Here is a 16,152-nt window from a genome sequence, read left to right as displayed (position 1 = left end):
GGGTGCAAGGACACATGGGGATGGGGTAAGGGGTGGTTGAGGGAGGGTGCAGGGAGGACGGAGGGTGTAGGGACACACTGGGACAGGGGCCTAACTGAATGTGAGATGTGCCTAACTGAATGGGAGAGGTTAGGGGGTCAGCAGTTTCTGAATCTGTTTTGTCGTCTGTGTTGTTACAGACAAATTTACTGACAAGTATTTTGAAATAAATTACCAAAATAAATTGAAACTGGAATGATTATATTGTGTCAATTTGACAAAATATACAGAATTTTAAAATATTATGTGCAGAACTATTAAGGCACAATTTCCCTAGGAGTATATAAAAACCTCAGGCTTCCACAGTTCAGGGTATGGCAGTGTGGTCATTTTGAAAACTACACTGCAGTAGCTGCGAAGATGGGACAGTTGCTGAAACAAGAGTATCTCAAAAAAAAAAAAAAAAAGGGTTGCAAAAGACACCAGCACAAATCCCCCACCATACCATGGGGCTCTTATCCTCATAGGAAGGGTCAACATTCTCCTTCCAGATTCCAATATGAAAACTCTTCCAGCCTCCCCTTTCTTCCTGTAGGTCTTCTCCAGGATGCTCCTCCTTCCCAAACTAGCCACTCCAAAAAGATGCAAACACCTTCCCTCAGTTTTTCAAGCCTAAATCCCCTGCCTCTTCCACATTCATACCTAAGAATACTGTCTCTGAAACGGAATATGCACTATTCAATATTGACAAATACCAAATTTACTATAATTTCTTGCAAAGTCTGATTGCACATTCGCATTAATTCATGTTAGTGACATGCTAGGATACTTTACTGTTGTAACAATTCATTTTTAAGTGTCACTGTTTCATGGGAACATAGCAGTTTGAAGTTATACCAGATACACCAGGGAGCCTCAGAGAGGGGTTTTGTTCAGTGTATGGTATCTTGTACATTGAGCAACACTAGAGAGATTAGTCTACACACGGGCTTCATAAACCACCACATAGGCAGGAAGGGGATTTAAGAATATAGAAGACAACCACAGAAACAAAGTTAATTTCCGTATTTGGGATCAAAATGAACTGCTGTAATTCTTGTTCCTCTTCTTGTGAAAAACCTCCCATGTTGTGATTATATCCTTCATTTGTTATCAAACTAAATTATAATTGTCATTAAATAAATAATTTGTGATCATATGGTTACCTATTGAAAGGATCACATCACCACATGATTTTGGGGTGGGTGTTTTACATGTTTACTGCAAAGGACTCAAGAACAGATGCTCAAATTCATTTATTTGTGTTCTAACAGGTCTTTAAACTGCAGGTTGGTATGTCACCAATGGTTTAAAGTTTCAGATCTCAGTGGATAACAGAACATGAACTTTCTTAAAAAAGAAAAAAAGGTGCAATGAAGACCAACCTCTTACCCTCATGGCCAAGGAAGTAAATGCTAGGGAAAATATTTAGACAAGTTTGGCAAGCCTACTTCTTAGGGCCAATGATCAGACTAGAATTTGTTTTATGGAATCTGTTGCTTTTTAAAAACAAAAAACAAAAAAACAAATCTCATCTTGTTCACATGTGCAGTAAAGTTTCCATGAGCCTAAAGAGGACAAATTACAGCGCACACACAAATCTGTACTTGCGTAGGTTTCATGCACACAATACTTTAAATTAATACAAAACTGTGCCTGGCTTCATAGAGTTTCCTAGTTTTGATTTACAAAGACTATGGGTCTTACCTTTTGACTGAAACGATATATCTTCCTATTGCAGTCTTCTGGGTCTGGCATCTCTCCATCACGATTGGCACTCATGAGAGCCACAAGTTCTTTAGGAACAGACACCTAAATAATGACAGAGGAAATACTGAATTATGAGGGAGTTTAAGTCAGCACAATTGAGATGATATCAGTCATCTTTGGACAGCATTAGCCACCCTCAAACATTATACCACATGCTCAAAACTGCTATAGCAAGTAGCATAACCTAAGTGTAGTGGGAGCTAATATTTTACATTTAGCTTCTCTCCCCCTTTGATCTCTGCCACAACTAGAATCTCACGTCAAGTAGAAATAGACAGTTTGGCCTCCCTCTGAAACCAGCAATGCTTTATCAGCCAGAAGTGTTGCTTTAGATGATGCATGTTTCTTTCTCCTTTTTAGATTCCCAACTCACTGTCTCAATGGATTCCCAGCTTTTACTATCTCAAAAAGGAGAAAAAGGGGGGGAAAAAAACCCACCACTACCAAGACCATTTTGTTCATATGTTGACTTAAAAAAAAAAAAAAAAAGGATTAATGAATTTAAGGGACAGTTAACTGAAAATTTAACCCTTCCATAAGATGAGTTAAGAGTAGTTTCAAATATCTCCTCCATGCCAAGTTTTGTGGTATTACAATCAGATTTTCCTGATTTGAATAATCTCCCGCCTGTTGCTGTGTGAAAATAAAAATATACATGAATAGAGGGAAATGACTGAATATACAGGGTAAGATTGAAAAACTGTACACAGAGTGCTGTCAAATGCACAAGTAAACAAGCTGAAATCAACAGAGGAAATTATTTTTATTTCAACTTTTCAGCTATGGTAATCTTAGGCATTATTTGTAAATAGATTTTTCACAATGTGACTTTAAGTTGACTCTATAGCTTTAAACATTCCCATATTTTGAAACATTTCCACACTTTTAGTTTAGAATTACTCAGCAATCAGTCTGTACCACAGGTCAAACCTTCCTTATTGCACAGGATTTGTAAGGCTGTGAAGACTTCATAATTGTGTTTATTTTAAAAAGTCCCTACTACCTCTTCATTCCTTTTAGAGAAAGTTTGACACTTTATAAGCATTCAATATTTTTTGGGACTGAATCTCTATTGCCATCACCCATCCAATATTTAGGGCCACAGTCATCATAAAAGATCAGTGGATTCCGCAGATGTGGCTTCCATAAACTGGTGAAAGGCCCAATGTGCTCGACCAGGCCACAGAACTGTTCCCACATTGTTCAGCTGTCTACCTAAATCAAGAGGCTTTTATGGAAAACCAAAGGGAAGTTTATCTATAAAGTCAACTAAGATTCAAGATGGAATGCTTTGTGTACAAATGCCAGATAAGTGCTCTTTCTGCAGGCAAAATTATTGCTTAGAAAAAGATTAGGAAGCCTGCATGGCCACGTTTATTCAGTAACCTTTCAGAATCTCCCCCAATGTCTCCCTCAGGTCCAGCTCCTAGGTGAGGGTCCCCCCCACGGGGCTCCACATGCTGCCCCTGCCCCGAGCACCGGCTCCGCACCCCCATTGGCTAGGAGCGGTGCCTGCGGGCGAGAGATGTGCAGAGCCGCTTGCACGCCTCTGCCTAGGAGCTAGACCTGCTGCTAGCAGCTTCTGGGGTGAAGTGTGGTCCGAGGACAGACAGGAAGCCTGCCTCTGTACCCCAGCTGCACTGTTGACCAGGAGCCACCGGAGATAAGCCTGTACCCCAATCCCCTTTCTGCACCCCACCCCAAAGCCCCTTTCTGCACCCCCAAACTCATCCCCAGCCCCACCCCAGAGCCTGCACCCCCAGCCCAGAACTCTGACCCCCTCCCACACCCCAACTCCCTGCTCCAGCCCAGAACCCCCTCCCCACACCCTGAACCCCTCATTCCCAGCCCCACCCCACAACCTTCACCCCTGCTCCTCAATCCTCTGCCCCAGCCCTGAGCCCCTCCCACACTCCAAACTCCTCATCCCCAGCTCCGTCAGGTCGCGGGCATCAACAATATTCTTCAACTGGGTTACCAGAAAAAAAAAGTTTGAAAACCACTGTCCTAGGGAGTAGGCAGGCTTATGAAAGGTTTCTGTGTATGAACAAAATATGTAGCTTGATCTCCATATTCAGAGTTCCCCAGATGGTTTGAGAGCAAAGAGCCCCTTTTCAACATCTCACATAAAATGAAATCTCTGTGGCTGCAGCATCCTCACCTTCCCCAACTCCCAATCCAACTTCAAGTAAAATGACTGCTGATTTGTGGTCTTTGAAAACCTGTGCTCCCACTGCAGCCTCAACAGATTACTCTGCACACCAACAAGGGCCTCCACTGATCTGAACAACATGGTCTACTTTTCATATGAGGGGGATTCAGCACAGCACTGCTTGTGCCCCAGGAGGGACATCCCTTCCCCTTACAAGTTAGAGAAATGCCACCAGGTAGACAGGCAGTTCTGAGTTATAGTAAGGTAAATCCCCATTCGGTGGTTTCATAATAGGCCATATTCCGCAGTCTGTATATGAAATCCCCCAAAGCAATCTCTGCCTGCCAATATACCTACAGACTGAATTCTCACACTATTTCCACATCCCTTACTAGAGGCTGCCCATCAGGTGATAAAAGTGTAAAGCTTTTAATTGACTAACTATTTTAATTGCAGGGTAGAGTGAAAATTTACATAAGCAAGTTGCTATCTGGCAGTGAAATCTGAATGCTCTAATAAATTTCCTGCAAGCAGTCTTGTTCACAGAAAAACCTGCCAGCTAGAAGAGGCTCTCTCATTCTAGTTGTGCTCTTCATTCAGATATGCATGATTTGTGTTCATCTACCTCTGCATAGTAGGTTAGTTTCACAGAAGGTGTGTCCTGGCAAGGAAGGATGGCTCTGCAGTGGATAGCCTGGAAAAAGACAAATTACAGATATTTCTTATATGCAGCTTTTGCAATACATTACAAAAACATATGGTGTACAGTGACAGAAGAATAGGAGCCAAACAGAAGGGCAATGTAATATCACCAGCAAAATTGTAACATTGTATATCAGACTGCTGTTAAAAGTTCCTTCCTCAAGGGCCAGTTCTGCTCCTTTCCCATACAGAAAAGGAAGCCTGTCTAGCAAATGTTTCTAGGTATAGGGCAACTTTCACTGCAACTGCAGAAGCATCAAGTAATATGGAAGGATATACTGGGAAAGGAGTATGTTTTGAACTATACATATGCTATTAATGCATCTTCAGCATTACAGAAAAAACTCTCAATGACAAAGAAGGGAAGCACAATTTCTCAGTTTTATAATTTAAGGCCAGAGGGAACCACCAGATCATCTAATCTGACCTGCAGCACTACCATGACCCAGGACCCACACAGTGAAGCCAATCACCAAAATTAGACCAAAGTATTACAGCCCACAGGAGACTAGACTATTTCATGCAACAGGCAGAGCATACAAGTAATCGAGGTGCACCAGTGCCCAATACCCCCAAAATAGCAAGAGAAATGATTAAATGAGATCTTCCAGATAATCCTGATAAGTGACCATACCAACATGCTGCAGAGGAACGTGAAAAAGCCCCAAATCACTGCCAATCTGATCCAGGGGAAAACTCCTTCCCAATCCCACATATAACAACCAGTTAGACCCTGAGCATGTGAGCAAGAACCAGTGCCACTTTAGAGCTAGTCTGAGATGTTTAAAAAATTGAAACATGGATCTTGAAGACTTAGTTGTTAAAGACATATGTACAGTAAAAAAGTACTTAGTTGTTAAAGACGTATAGTAAGGTAAATCCCCATTTGGTGGTTTCATAATAGGCCATATTCTGCAGTCTGTATATGAAATCCCCGCCTACCAATATACCTACAGATTGAATTCTCACGCTATTTCCACATCCCTTACTAGAGGCTGCCCATCAGGTGATAAAAGTGTAAAGCTTTTAATTGACTAGCTATTTTAATTGCAAAGGTTCAAAGCCAAAATAATACAAGTGTTGTAAACTGTTCCGGGGTGAACGGTTTTGTGCTATTTTAGTTTTATTATCCAAGGGCCAAATTCTGCCACGAGTTCTGCAGGATGGTTCTCAGATGTGTATCTTGAGATCATTATCCTGCTGTAAATGTGTGGTTCTACCATTCTAGCTTTCAGTTTAATCTGTTCCTCTGGACTATAGCTCTCTGTATAAGGAGGTTTGACCCCCCACCCCAAATTTTAAAGCACACTTCTTCCACTGTTTATGCTCTTCAGGGGTAGCTTGTTTAACTGTAATAGGAATCCATACTTCCTACTTTTTGATGGTCTATGCTAGTTTTCACAGCTAAAAACTTCCTAGAAGACAATGCTATAGGAAAAAAAGTTAACCGCCATCATGTACTGATTGTGAGAACTGAATAATGAAAATAGTTTGGAGATATGACAGTAAGTTTGCAATTATTAAGTTTTATAGCCTCAGCACTAATAAATGCCACCATTTGCATACTGTTTTATCCTTGGCCTTTGGCAATAACTAAAAATTGTGGACTGCTGTACTTTCACTTACTACTCTTTAGATAACGAACATCTAGGAACAAAGTACTTAGAGCCTATACTAAATAAACCTACAATTTGTGTCTTCCCCTCTGTTGCCCTTTTTTAAACTATGAAGGATTATTAAGGTATCTAGACAACATCTAATTTCAGAAAATCCTCCTAACCTGACATTGGCTGAAGAGAAATGGATGTCTCTTCCCCGAAGTCTGTTCTGGAGTAAGCCACTGGAGAGCTGAAGATTTTGGAGAGGTTTCAAAAGAACTTTCCACAATCACATCTTGTCCCCTGCACAAATTAAACAGGTAAGCATTTTCTGACATGCCCTGTGTGTCAGAGAGGTGAACTGTAAGGCAAAGTCTTCCAGAAGATATTGTACAACAGAGAGTTTCGTAACACTGTCTCAGCTGAAGTGAAGCTATGAAGTTGTGTACGGAAGCCACTTTTTGCTTGTGGCTAGGATACAAATGTACCAACAACTACCCATTAGGTTTCGAATGTTAATACCCTCCCAGGAGGGGTTCTCTTTCATCCTCTAATGAGAAATTTCTCCTCTCCCCAACCGAAAAGGAGCTAGAAATTGGATTTTCCTTCGAGAAGCCTCACAAAGGTTTCCACAACTGTTTAATGGCCTACCATCAAAAGCTACTTACCACTTCAGTATGGAAACACAGTAGTGAGCCAGGCAGAAGTTAATAAAGTCTGTTATGTATCATCACACATTCAAGTAGCATCTATCTTAAAAAAAGTGGGCTTTGTGCACTTCGGAATGAAAAATACCGCATTCCCGACTGGATTTAGACTGAATATCCTAAGTACTAAATATAAGCAAAAGAATGGTGGAAGAAGAAAGACTGGCATATGAACAATCCCATTTGATTAATGCCATTAAAGAAAAAATACGACATGCCCCAATTTTATTCAGAACTCATGATTCAACAGTTCATAATCAATGAAGGCAAAGAGCAGTGGATAACGCAAATGCTGATATACTAACAAGAGATCTAAGATACAAAGAACAATTTCTGCATGCTAGCTTTTAAAAATAAATAAATAAAAATCACTGCTGTTAGTGGTTATACTGAAGTACTTGATCATTACCCCATTTTATGAAAGTTCCTAGATTCACAAATGTGAATCTCTTTGAAATCAACCCTAATAATAAATTAAAATGAATGGTAGTTAAACTCAGAGAAGTTGAAGCAACTAGTCAAACATTTTAGATAGATCAGCCAAATAGTTTGCAGTATTATCAGAACAAATAGACTACTACTATTTAGTAACCCAAAAATTCATTTGAATCATTATATTGTAGACATGGTTATGACTAAGCAGGGTGGATAAAAATCAATAATTTAAAAAAAAAAAAACAAAAACAAAAAACAGATTTTATTTAAATTGGATTTTTTTGATAAAATGCTTTTTGAGGAAAAAGCCTATGTAAAGATAAATTTTAATTAAGATACATTATAGCTCAAAGATATCTCATCATGGAATAGAGATTATAAATTCCAATTCTATAATATGAGAAAATATAGTTATGTCATGTTTAAGAAAAGTTTTGTAAATGAGTTCCAATAGTCCATGGATTAGGGACCCAATCTTATGGGGCTCCTGTATAGATTATTTAAATTAATCTTTCTATCTACCCAACAGGACTCAGTGCTCAGTCTAGAAGATACCATCAGAGAGGCTAAGTTTTGCAGTTCTCAAACTGTGGCTTTGTGTCACCAGAGATAACATGCTGGTTAACAGCAAAAATGTTTTAAAATCAATAAAGAATATATCAAGGTGAGAAACAACAGACCTCAACCCTATTGTCCCTCTGCAAATTTGTGTACACAGTCAGTCAATCCCTTACTTCTCTCTAAAAGCACAAACTTTCAAAAAGTTCAATGAACAGAAGATTGGTGGGGGCGGAATAGATCTGGACAAGGAGAAGAAGTCTGGAGATAAATGTGATAAGGGAGGGACAGGCAGCAGAAACAACAGTGAAATTGTTTGAGCAGCATATTCCAGAATGCACTTTTATCTAGAAATCCATGATTAAAACCCAGTCTTCCTCATCAATTTGATTTAAATCAAATCCACCATGCGACTAAGTGCTTCTGCTTATAGCTATAGCTCATTCTTCCATATCACTGTTTTGTTATACCCCCATCACCCACACCCAAACCAGGTTGTATCTAAAACCAATTTCTCTCTATAGGTGCTGTAAAGTGCACAGCTGGGCTGGGACAGCTGCTTGTTTCTCTTAGAGTCTAGCCCAAAGCCACAGCTACCAGCTTTCCAAGAAGTATGAGCCAGAGGAGACTTTCTTCGAAGCTTATCAATAATGTTTATGTTTAGCCAAAGGAGTCACTGCTGTGCAACTCCTTTCTCTCCCATTTTACCCACAAAAATAAAGATGAGACCATTACTTCCACAATCTGCCCAGTACCCACTGGCTCAGGGAGTGAGAGGTGATTACTAAGGCTGTCAAAAAAATTAATTGCATGATGGATCGCACTATTAAACAATAATAGAATACCATTTATTTAAGTATTTTTGGATGTTTTCTACATTTTCAAATATATTGATTTCAATTACAACACAGAATACAAAGTGTACAGTGTTCACTTTATTTTTAATTACAAATATTTGCACTGTAAAAGACAAAAATAGTATTTAATTGACCTACTAAAAGTACTGTGGTGCAATCATGAAAGCTCAACTTACAAATATAGAATTATGTACAATAAAAACCTACCTTCAAAAATAAAACAATGTAAAAAACTTTAGAGCCTACAAGTCCATGTCCAGCCAATCGCTCAGACAAACAAGTTTGTTTACGTTTGCGGAAGATAATGCTGCCTGCTTCTTGTTTACAATGTCACTTGAAAGGGAGAACAGGCCTTTGCATGGCACTGTTGTAGCCAGCATCACAAGATATTTACATGCCAGATGCGCTGAAGATTCGTATGTCCCTTCATGCTTCAACCACTATTCCAGAGGACATGCATCCATGTTGATGATGGGTTCTGCTTGATAATGATCCAAAGCAGCGCGGACAGACGCATGTTCATTTTCATCATCTGAGTCAGATGTCACCAGCAGAAGGCTAATTTCCTTTTTTGGTGGTTTGGGTTCTGTAGTTTCCTCATCAGAGTGTTGCTCTTTTAAGACTTCTGAAAGCATGCTCCATACCTGAGCCCTCTCAGATTTTGGAAGACATTTCAGATTCTAAAATTTTGGGTCGAGTGCTGTAGCTATCTTTAGAAATTTCACATTGGTATGGTCTTTGCATTTTGTTAAATTTGCAGTGAAATTCTTTTTAAAATGAACAACGTGTGCTGGGTCATCATTTGAGACTGCTATAACATGAAATATATGGCAGAATGTGGGTAAAACGGAGTAGGAGACATACAATTCTCCCCCAAGGAGTTCAGTCGCTAATTTAACTAACACATTATTTTCTTAACGAGTGTCATCAGCATGGATGCATGTTCTCTGGAACAATGGCCAAAGCATGAAGAGGCATATGAATCTTTAGCGCAACTGGCACGTAAATATCTTGGGACACCACCTAAAACAGTGCCATGCAAATGCCTGTTCTCACTTTCAGGTGACACTGTAAATAAGAAGTAGGTAGCATTATCTCCTGTAAAAAAAAAAAAAAAAAGAAAAAGAAAAGAAAAACAACCTTGTTTCTCTTACCGATTGGCTGAACAAGAAGTAGAACTGGGTGGACTTGTAGGCTCTATAAAGTTTTATATTGTTTTGTTTGAGTGCAGTTATGTAACAAAAAACCCTACATTTGTAAGTTGCATTTTCATGATAAAGAGATTGCACTACAGTATTTGCATGATGTGAATTGAAATATACTCTTTTGTTATCATTTTAACAGTGCAAATATTTGTAATAAAAATATAAAGTGAGCACTGTACACTTTGTATTCTGTGTTGTAATTGAAATCAATATATTTGAAAAAGAAAAACATCCAAAATTACTTAATACATTTAAACTGGTATTCTATTGCTTAACAGTGTGATTAATCACAATTTTTTTGAGTTAATCGTGAGAGTTAACTGCAATTAAATCAACAGCCCCTAGTGATTACCATGACCCAAACTTGTGTTTCCAGAAATAGTGGCCAGTTTTGATGACGTAAAACAGACAATTTCAGTAACCAGTCTAATTCAAACCAGGCAAGTCCAATATACAAAATACAGCTTTCAGCTTGGGTACATCACACAGCAAATATGGTAGGGTCTCAGTTGTTAAAGACATTGCAACAGTTGTTTGGCAGTGGCTTTTTCACTTAACATTTTAAAGAAGCTTTCTGAAAACTAATTCATTCTCAACTGAGCTGCCAAAACCTGAGGAGTTCAGATTCTTAGGGTTTTGCATTTGCACAGCTGTAATTGATGAGCTGAACTTGCATTCTTTGTATTCTCATATTCCCAACTGACTACAATGGCAACTTGAGGTTTGCCAGGAATGCAAGAAGAGGCCCCTATAAAGAGCAAAGAATACAAAGACTGCAACTCTATACACCACTTTAGGCATTAGTGATGTTGGCAGAAAATCTTGGGCAGTCCCCCTTCTTACCAAGCTTGCAGCAGAGACACATCAGGGCTAGAATTCAGGCCTTGATGAGTGAAAACACTTAGGGTTAGGGTTAACTATAAAAGAAACTCATCAGCACAATTCTGAACAAAAGCAAACTTGCACAAACCAGCCAGACTACAAATGTGATCACTTATGGGAAGTGCTAGACTGTTTGAAATACTTGGCACTTTTTCAGTAAATACTTTAGCATGCCACTTTTGTAGATAGACTATCCCTAGCAGGTCTGTACAAAGAGGAGGAGGACACAAACAAGTACGCATACCTTCTCAGTTCAAAAGGAAGAGTGATTTCCAATGGTGTCCCTTTGAAACTGTGTCTTTGTCCAAGAGCAAATTTTGTTTCCTGTCCATTAACTGCCACTTTAGATATTTGAAGGTCCTTTGTATCCAAAGCCTGTAACCAAACAAATGTTAGGTGCTGACTACACATAAGTCACATAAGTAACACATAAGTAACACTTTAAACTCATAAATAAAATATATCTTTCCAGGGCAGCTCGGTGTTCTTGAAAGTGTCTCTGCCTAATGAATTAGTTCAAATATCTAGTAACCATGTTAAATCTAGAGTGGAAAAGGATTTGTTGAAGTCAACAGCACAATTTCTTAGCTCTGCATTTAATGCTGTTCCTGTTTTTCCCCCCCACCCCGGAATGCATTAATTTAATTTCACCACATCTGTGACTGAGAGACTATGGATATGGCTAGACATTTCAGTGCAGACATACCCAGCGGAGGACCCATCAGTTCAGAGCAGAGCAGAATTACCTCCCATATCTTACATATAACCCTCCTCTTAATACACCCCAGAATATTGGCCTTTTTCTCAACTGCATCACATTGTTGACTCCTATTCAATGTGTGATCCACTATAAGCCCCCAGATCGTTTCTAGCAGTACTACCACCTAGCCAGTTAGTCCCCATTTTGTAGTTGGGCATTTGATTTTTTTCACCTTAAGAGCAGTACTTTGCACTTATCTTTACTGAATTTCATCCGGTTGATATCAGACCAAGATGATCTTTGTCAAGATCATTTTGAATTCTAATCCTGTCCTTCAAAGTGCTTGCAACCCTTCCCACCTTGGTGTCATCTGCAAATTTTATAAGCATACTATCCACTTCTTTATCCAAATCAGTAATGAAAATATTGACTAGCATGAGACCCAGGACTGACTCCTGTGGAACCCCACTGGATACACCCTCCCACTTTGACAGTAATCCAGTGTTAACTACTCTTTAACTATGGTCTTTCACCAGTTGTGCACCCACCTTATAGTAGTTTTATCTAAGCCACATTTCTCTACTGTGCTTTTGAGAATATCATGTGGGACGGTGTCAAAAGCCTTACTAAAATCAAGATATAGCTCATCTATTGCTTCCCCCATCCACTAGGCCAGTAACCCTATCAAGAAAGAAAATTAGATTGGTTTGACGTGACATGTTTTTGACAAATCTATGCTGGCTATTTCTTATACCATTATTATCCTCTAGGTAACTTACAAATTGATTTAATAGTTTGTTCCAGTATCTGACCTATAATTCCCTGGGTCCTCTTTGTTCCCCTTTTTAAAGATAGGTTCTATATTTTCCCTTCTTCAGGCCTCTGAAATGTGACCAGTCCTCTAGAAGTTCTCAAATATCATTGCTAATGGTTCTTAGATGGCTTCTGCTTGTCTGTAAGTACCATAGGATTAATTTCATCAGGACCTTTTGACTTGAATACATCAAGCCAGGGCTGTCCCTAGGAGGGTGCAGGGCCCGGGGCATAGGCACTGAGTTTCTATCTGCTGGGGGGCGGGGGAGGGGTGCTTCCCCTAGCTCTGCTCAGGTCCCGCCCTCACTCCATCCTTTGCCCCAAGGCCCCCACCCCGCCTCTTCTCCACCCAGTTCCACCCTCCCCCCCGAGTGTGCTGCACCCTCCTTCCTTCCTCCCAGGACCTCCAGACGCACTGAAACGGTAGGCACTGGGAGGAAAGGGAAGGCACTGATCGGCAAGGCAGGAGGCATGTGGGGGGGGGGGAGATGTTGGTAGGGGGGCCCCATTTTGCCATAAGCTAGATTTAGAGCCATCCCTAGGTTATCTAAATAGCCTATAACCTGTTCTTTGCCTGTTTTGGCTTGCATTTCTTACCCTCCCCCCTTGTTAATATTAATAATGTTGAGTATTTGGTCACTATTAACCTCTTTAGGGAAGACTGAAAGAAAATAGGCATTAAACACCTCAGCCATATATTGAGGTCATCAGCTCACCTTCCATTCTAGGACCTACATTTTCCTTTATCTTGTTCTTAATGCACTCAAAGACAATGCCTGAAATAACGGTTGCCATCATATGCTAGTTAAGGGATGCTAACCTAGGAGTGTATGGCTTATACTGCATAAAATGTGCACCAACAATCAGGGTGGATTTGATTTAAAGTAAATCGAGTCTTCCTGACTAGTGATTTAAATCAATTTGATCACAGTGGATAAAAATCAATGATTTTAAAAAAAATTTAAATTTTAAAAATCCGATTTAAAAAAAAAAAAAATCAGATTTTTTGGATAAAATGCTTTTTTGAGGAAAAAGCCTATCTAAAGATAGTTTTAATTAAGATACCTTTGAGCTATAATGTATCTCATCATGGAATAGGGATTATAAATTCTAATTCTATAGTATGAGACAATATATTCATGTCATGTTTAAGAAAAATTTTGTAAATGAGTTTCAATAGTTCATGGATTAGGGACCCAATTTTATGGGGTTCCAGGAGCTTCTGTACAGATTATTTAGGTTAATCTTTCTATCTATCCAATGGGGCTCAGTCTAGAAGATACCATCAGAGATGATTAGTTTTGCAGTTCTGAAACTGTGGATTTGTGTCTCCAGAGATAACATGCTTGTTAACAGCAAAAATGTAAATAAAAAAAATAGAAAGAGACTGCAACCCTATTGTCCCTCTGCAAATTTGTGTACACAGAGTCAATCCCTTACCTCTCTCTAAAAGTGCAAAATTTCAAGAAGTTCAAGGAACAGAAGATTGTTGGGGGTGGAATAGATCTGGACAAGGAAAAGAAGTCTGGAGATAAATGTGAGACGGGAGAGACAGGCAGCAGAAACAAAAGTTAAACTGTTTGAGCAGCATATTCCAGAAGTCTTGAGGTCTTTCTGAGTGTAGCCTTCATTGATTTGAGATCTACCATACCATTCACTCACAAGAAGAGAAAATCTAGAATGGCAGGAGACCACAAAAGAGACCCAGTTTGGGAGTATTTTAATGAAGTTCCTCTACCTGTGGGTAAGACCGGCATACGTACAAAATGCAAACAGTGCAACAAAGAAATCCAAGGCCTGATTGCCTGAACGAAACATCATCACGAGAAGTGTTCCTTCTCAGGAGGAAGCTGCATTGAAAATGATGAAAGGAACATGTCTGCACAGGCAGGTTTTTTTGGTTGGTCAACTTTTTTATTTCATATACTTCTTTCTTAAGGACTGCCTGTCTTCCTTCTGGACTACTCTTGAATTTCTCATGTTTGAGAAAAAAATATAGTTGTTATTCTATGGTACTATTCCTAAATTGGGTCTCTTTTACGGAACTCATTTGCACAACTTTTCTTAATCATGACACGAATATATTGCCTCACACTACAGAATTAGAATGTATAATCCCTATTCCATAATGAGATACCTTTGAGCTATCACGTATCTGAATTAAAACTACCTTTAGACAGGCTTTTTCCTCACAAAGCCTTTTATCCAAAAAACCCGATTTAAACAAAAAACCCAAGAGCCGCATTTTTTTTTATTTAAAAAAAAAAAAATCTGATTTTTATCCCCCCTGGTTCTCGCTGCACATTCACTCAGTCTCACCTCGGGATCGAGAGCCCTGCCCACCTGGCGGTGATTTCTCAGCCCGAGGCCAGCGTTATCCCCCCGGGGCCCAGAGCACATCGGTCCCGGAGGCACCAGGCGCGGCGCTGACCCGGCGAGAGCGATCCCCGGGGGCGCCCAGGGAACGCGGGCCCCGCCCGGCGCCTCGAGGCGGCCCAGGCCGGACTGGAGACCGGGGCGCGGGGGGCAAAGCGCTGCCCGCAGAGGGGCCCCGCCGTGGGGGCGGGGGAGAGGGATGGACACGCGGCCCCTCTCGCCCCACAGGGCGCGGGCACTGCCCGGACTCCTCACCCTCCGCTCACCGCCCAGCCGGGGGGGTTAACCCCGGCCCCAGGCTCCCAGCCCCGCGCCGTCCATCGGGGGCGGGGGGGGGGGCAATGCCATTCCCACCCATTCCCGGGCAGCCCGCCCGGCGCCAGGCCCCCAGCCCCCAGGCCGGGCCGTTACCAGGCACCGCAGCCCGTCCCGCCCGGCCCGCACGGTGAGGGCCGCTGTGCCCCGCAGCGTCCGGCTGCCGAAGTCCACGCGGCAGCGCAGGTAGAGGTGCTGCGTGAGATGGTCGGCGGGGGAGGCGAAGGAGCTCGGATCCGACTCCGCCATGGCTCAGGCTCGAACTCGCTGTGGCGGCGGGGCAGCGCCGGTGGGTAGAGTCAGGGGCGGGGCCGCTCCCGGAGAGGGGCCGCGCGAGGCCCCCTGGGAAGGGTAGTTCCGCACTGCTGGAAAAGGGGCTGAGGAAGGACCTTGGAGGACAATAATGCCCGTGGTGCTTTGCGAGAAGCCGCGCCCAACGCCTTCTGGGGAAGTTTTGGTTGGCTACTAGGGATTACTTAAGAGCTCCACCCACTAGGGGGTGAGTAGAAAAGGATTTAGGGGTTGAACGCATGACGGGTGTTATAGAGCTCCTCGTTAGTATAGTGGTAAGTATCCCCGCCTGTCACGCGGGAGACCGGGGTTCGATTCCCCGACGGGGAGGTGTCATTTTTTTCCCCCGGTGGCCCATTAGCCAGTAAGGCCCCGATCCCCAGCTGTGCAGCGCACGGGCTGTGTCCTGTAAAGCTGCCCCCCGCCCTGTTGGCAGCGCGGGGCGGGACGGCCGTCCCGCGCGCTGGCTCTGGCAGCGCCCTCGCCCATGAAACCAGAGGCAGCGAAGCAACCAGGAACGGATGCAGCGACTTGGCTGAGGCTGATGATCGCTGCTGCTAAGCGCAGCGCTCAGCCACCTAACCTGGCTTCTAGTTACTGGCTGGGCAGGGGTCCGGTGCTTGGCGCTGTACCTCGCCCAACAGCAGGGCTCCCTTCGCAGGTTCGCTGCCCTGTTCAGTTCCAAACCCAAGTCCCTGCTTCACATGCCCCATAGGACTGAAATTCCACTTTCTTTGCTGCCTGCTCAAAGGGAGATTTTTAGACTTTTTTGA

The 16,152-nt window shown here is 41.9% G+C and overlaps 1 protein-coding gene across 2 annotated transcripts in view; it reads right to left on the bottom strand.

The window, feature by feature from the left end:
- Positions 1-15,370, bottom strand: part of LTA4H (leukotriene A4 hydrolase) — a 30,573-nt gene extending 15,203 nt beyond the window's left edge. The window contains exons 1-5 of one of the 2 annotated variants that reach the window (XM_084617296.1): positions 15,185-15,370; positions 11,129-11,259; positions 6,423-6,543; positions 4,566-4,634; positions 1,726-1,830 (exon numbers count right to left, since the gene is read on the bottom strand). In XM_084617296.1, the coding sequence (XP_084473422.1) occupies positions 1,726-1,830; positions 4,566-4,634; positions 6,423-6,543; positions 11,129-11,259; positions 15,185-15,337 (579 nt within the window). In that variant the 5' untranslated portion in view covers positions 15,338-15,370. Of the gene's footprint in view, positions 1-1,725; positions 1,831-4,565; positions 4,635-6,422; positions 6,544-11,128; positions 11,260-14,716; positions 14,905-15,184 lie in introns of those variants that run through there. The other variant, XM_084617297.1, reaches the window with a different exon arrangement.
- Positions 15,371-16,152: the final 782 nt, after the last annotated feature.

The sequence above is a fragment of the Lepidochelys olivacea genome, assembly GCF_965140295.1.
Source record: "Lepidochelys olivacea isolate rLepOli2 genome assembly, chromosome: 1".
NCBI lineage: Eukaryota > Metazoa > Chordata > Testudines > Cheloniidae > Lepidochelys > Lepidochelys olivacea.
The sequence above is the reverse complement of the archived record's forward strand: the minus strand, read 5'-3'. Positions and strand labels throughout refer to the sequence as shown.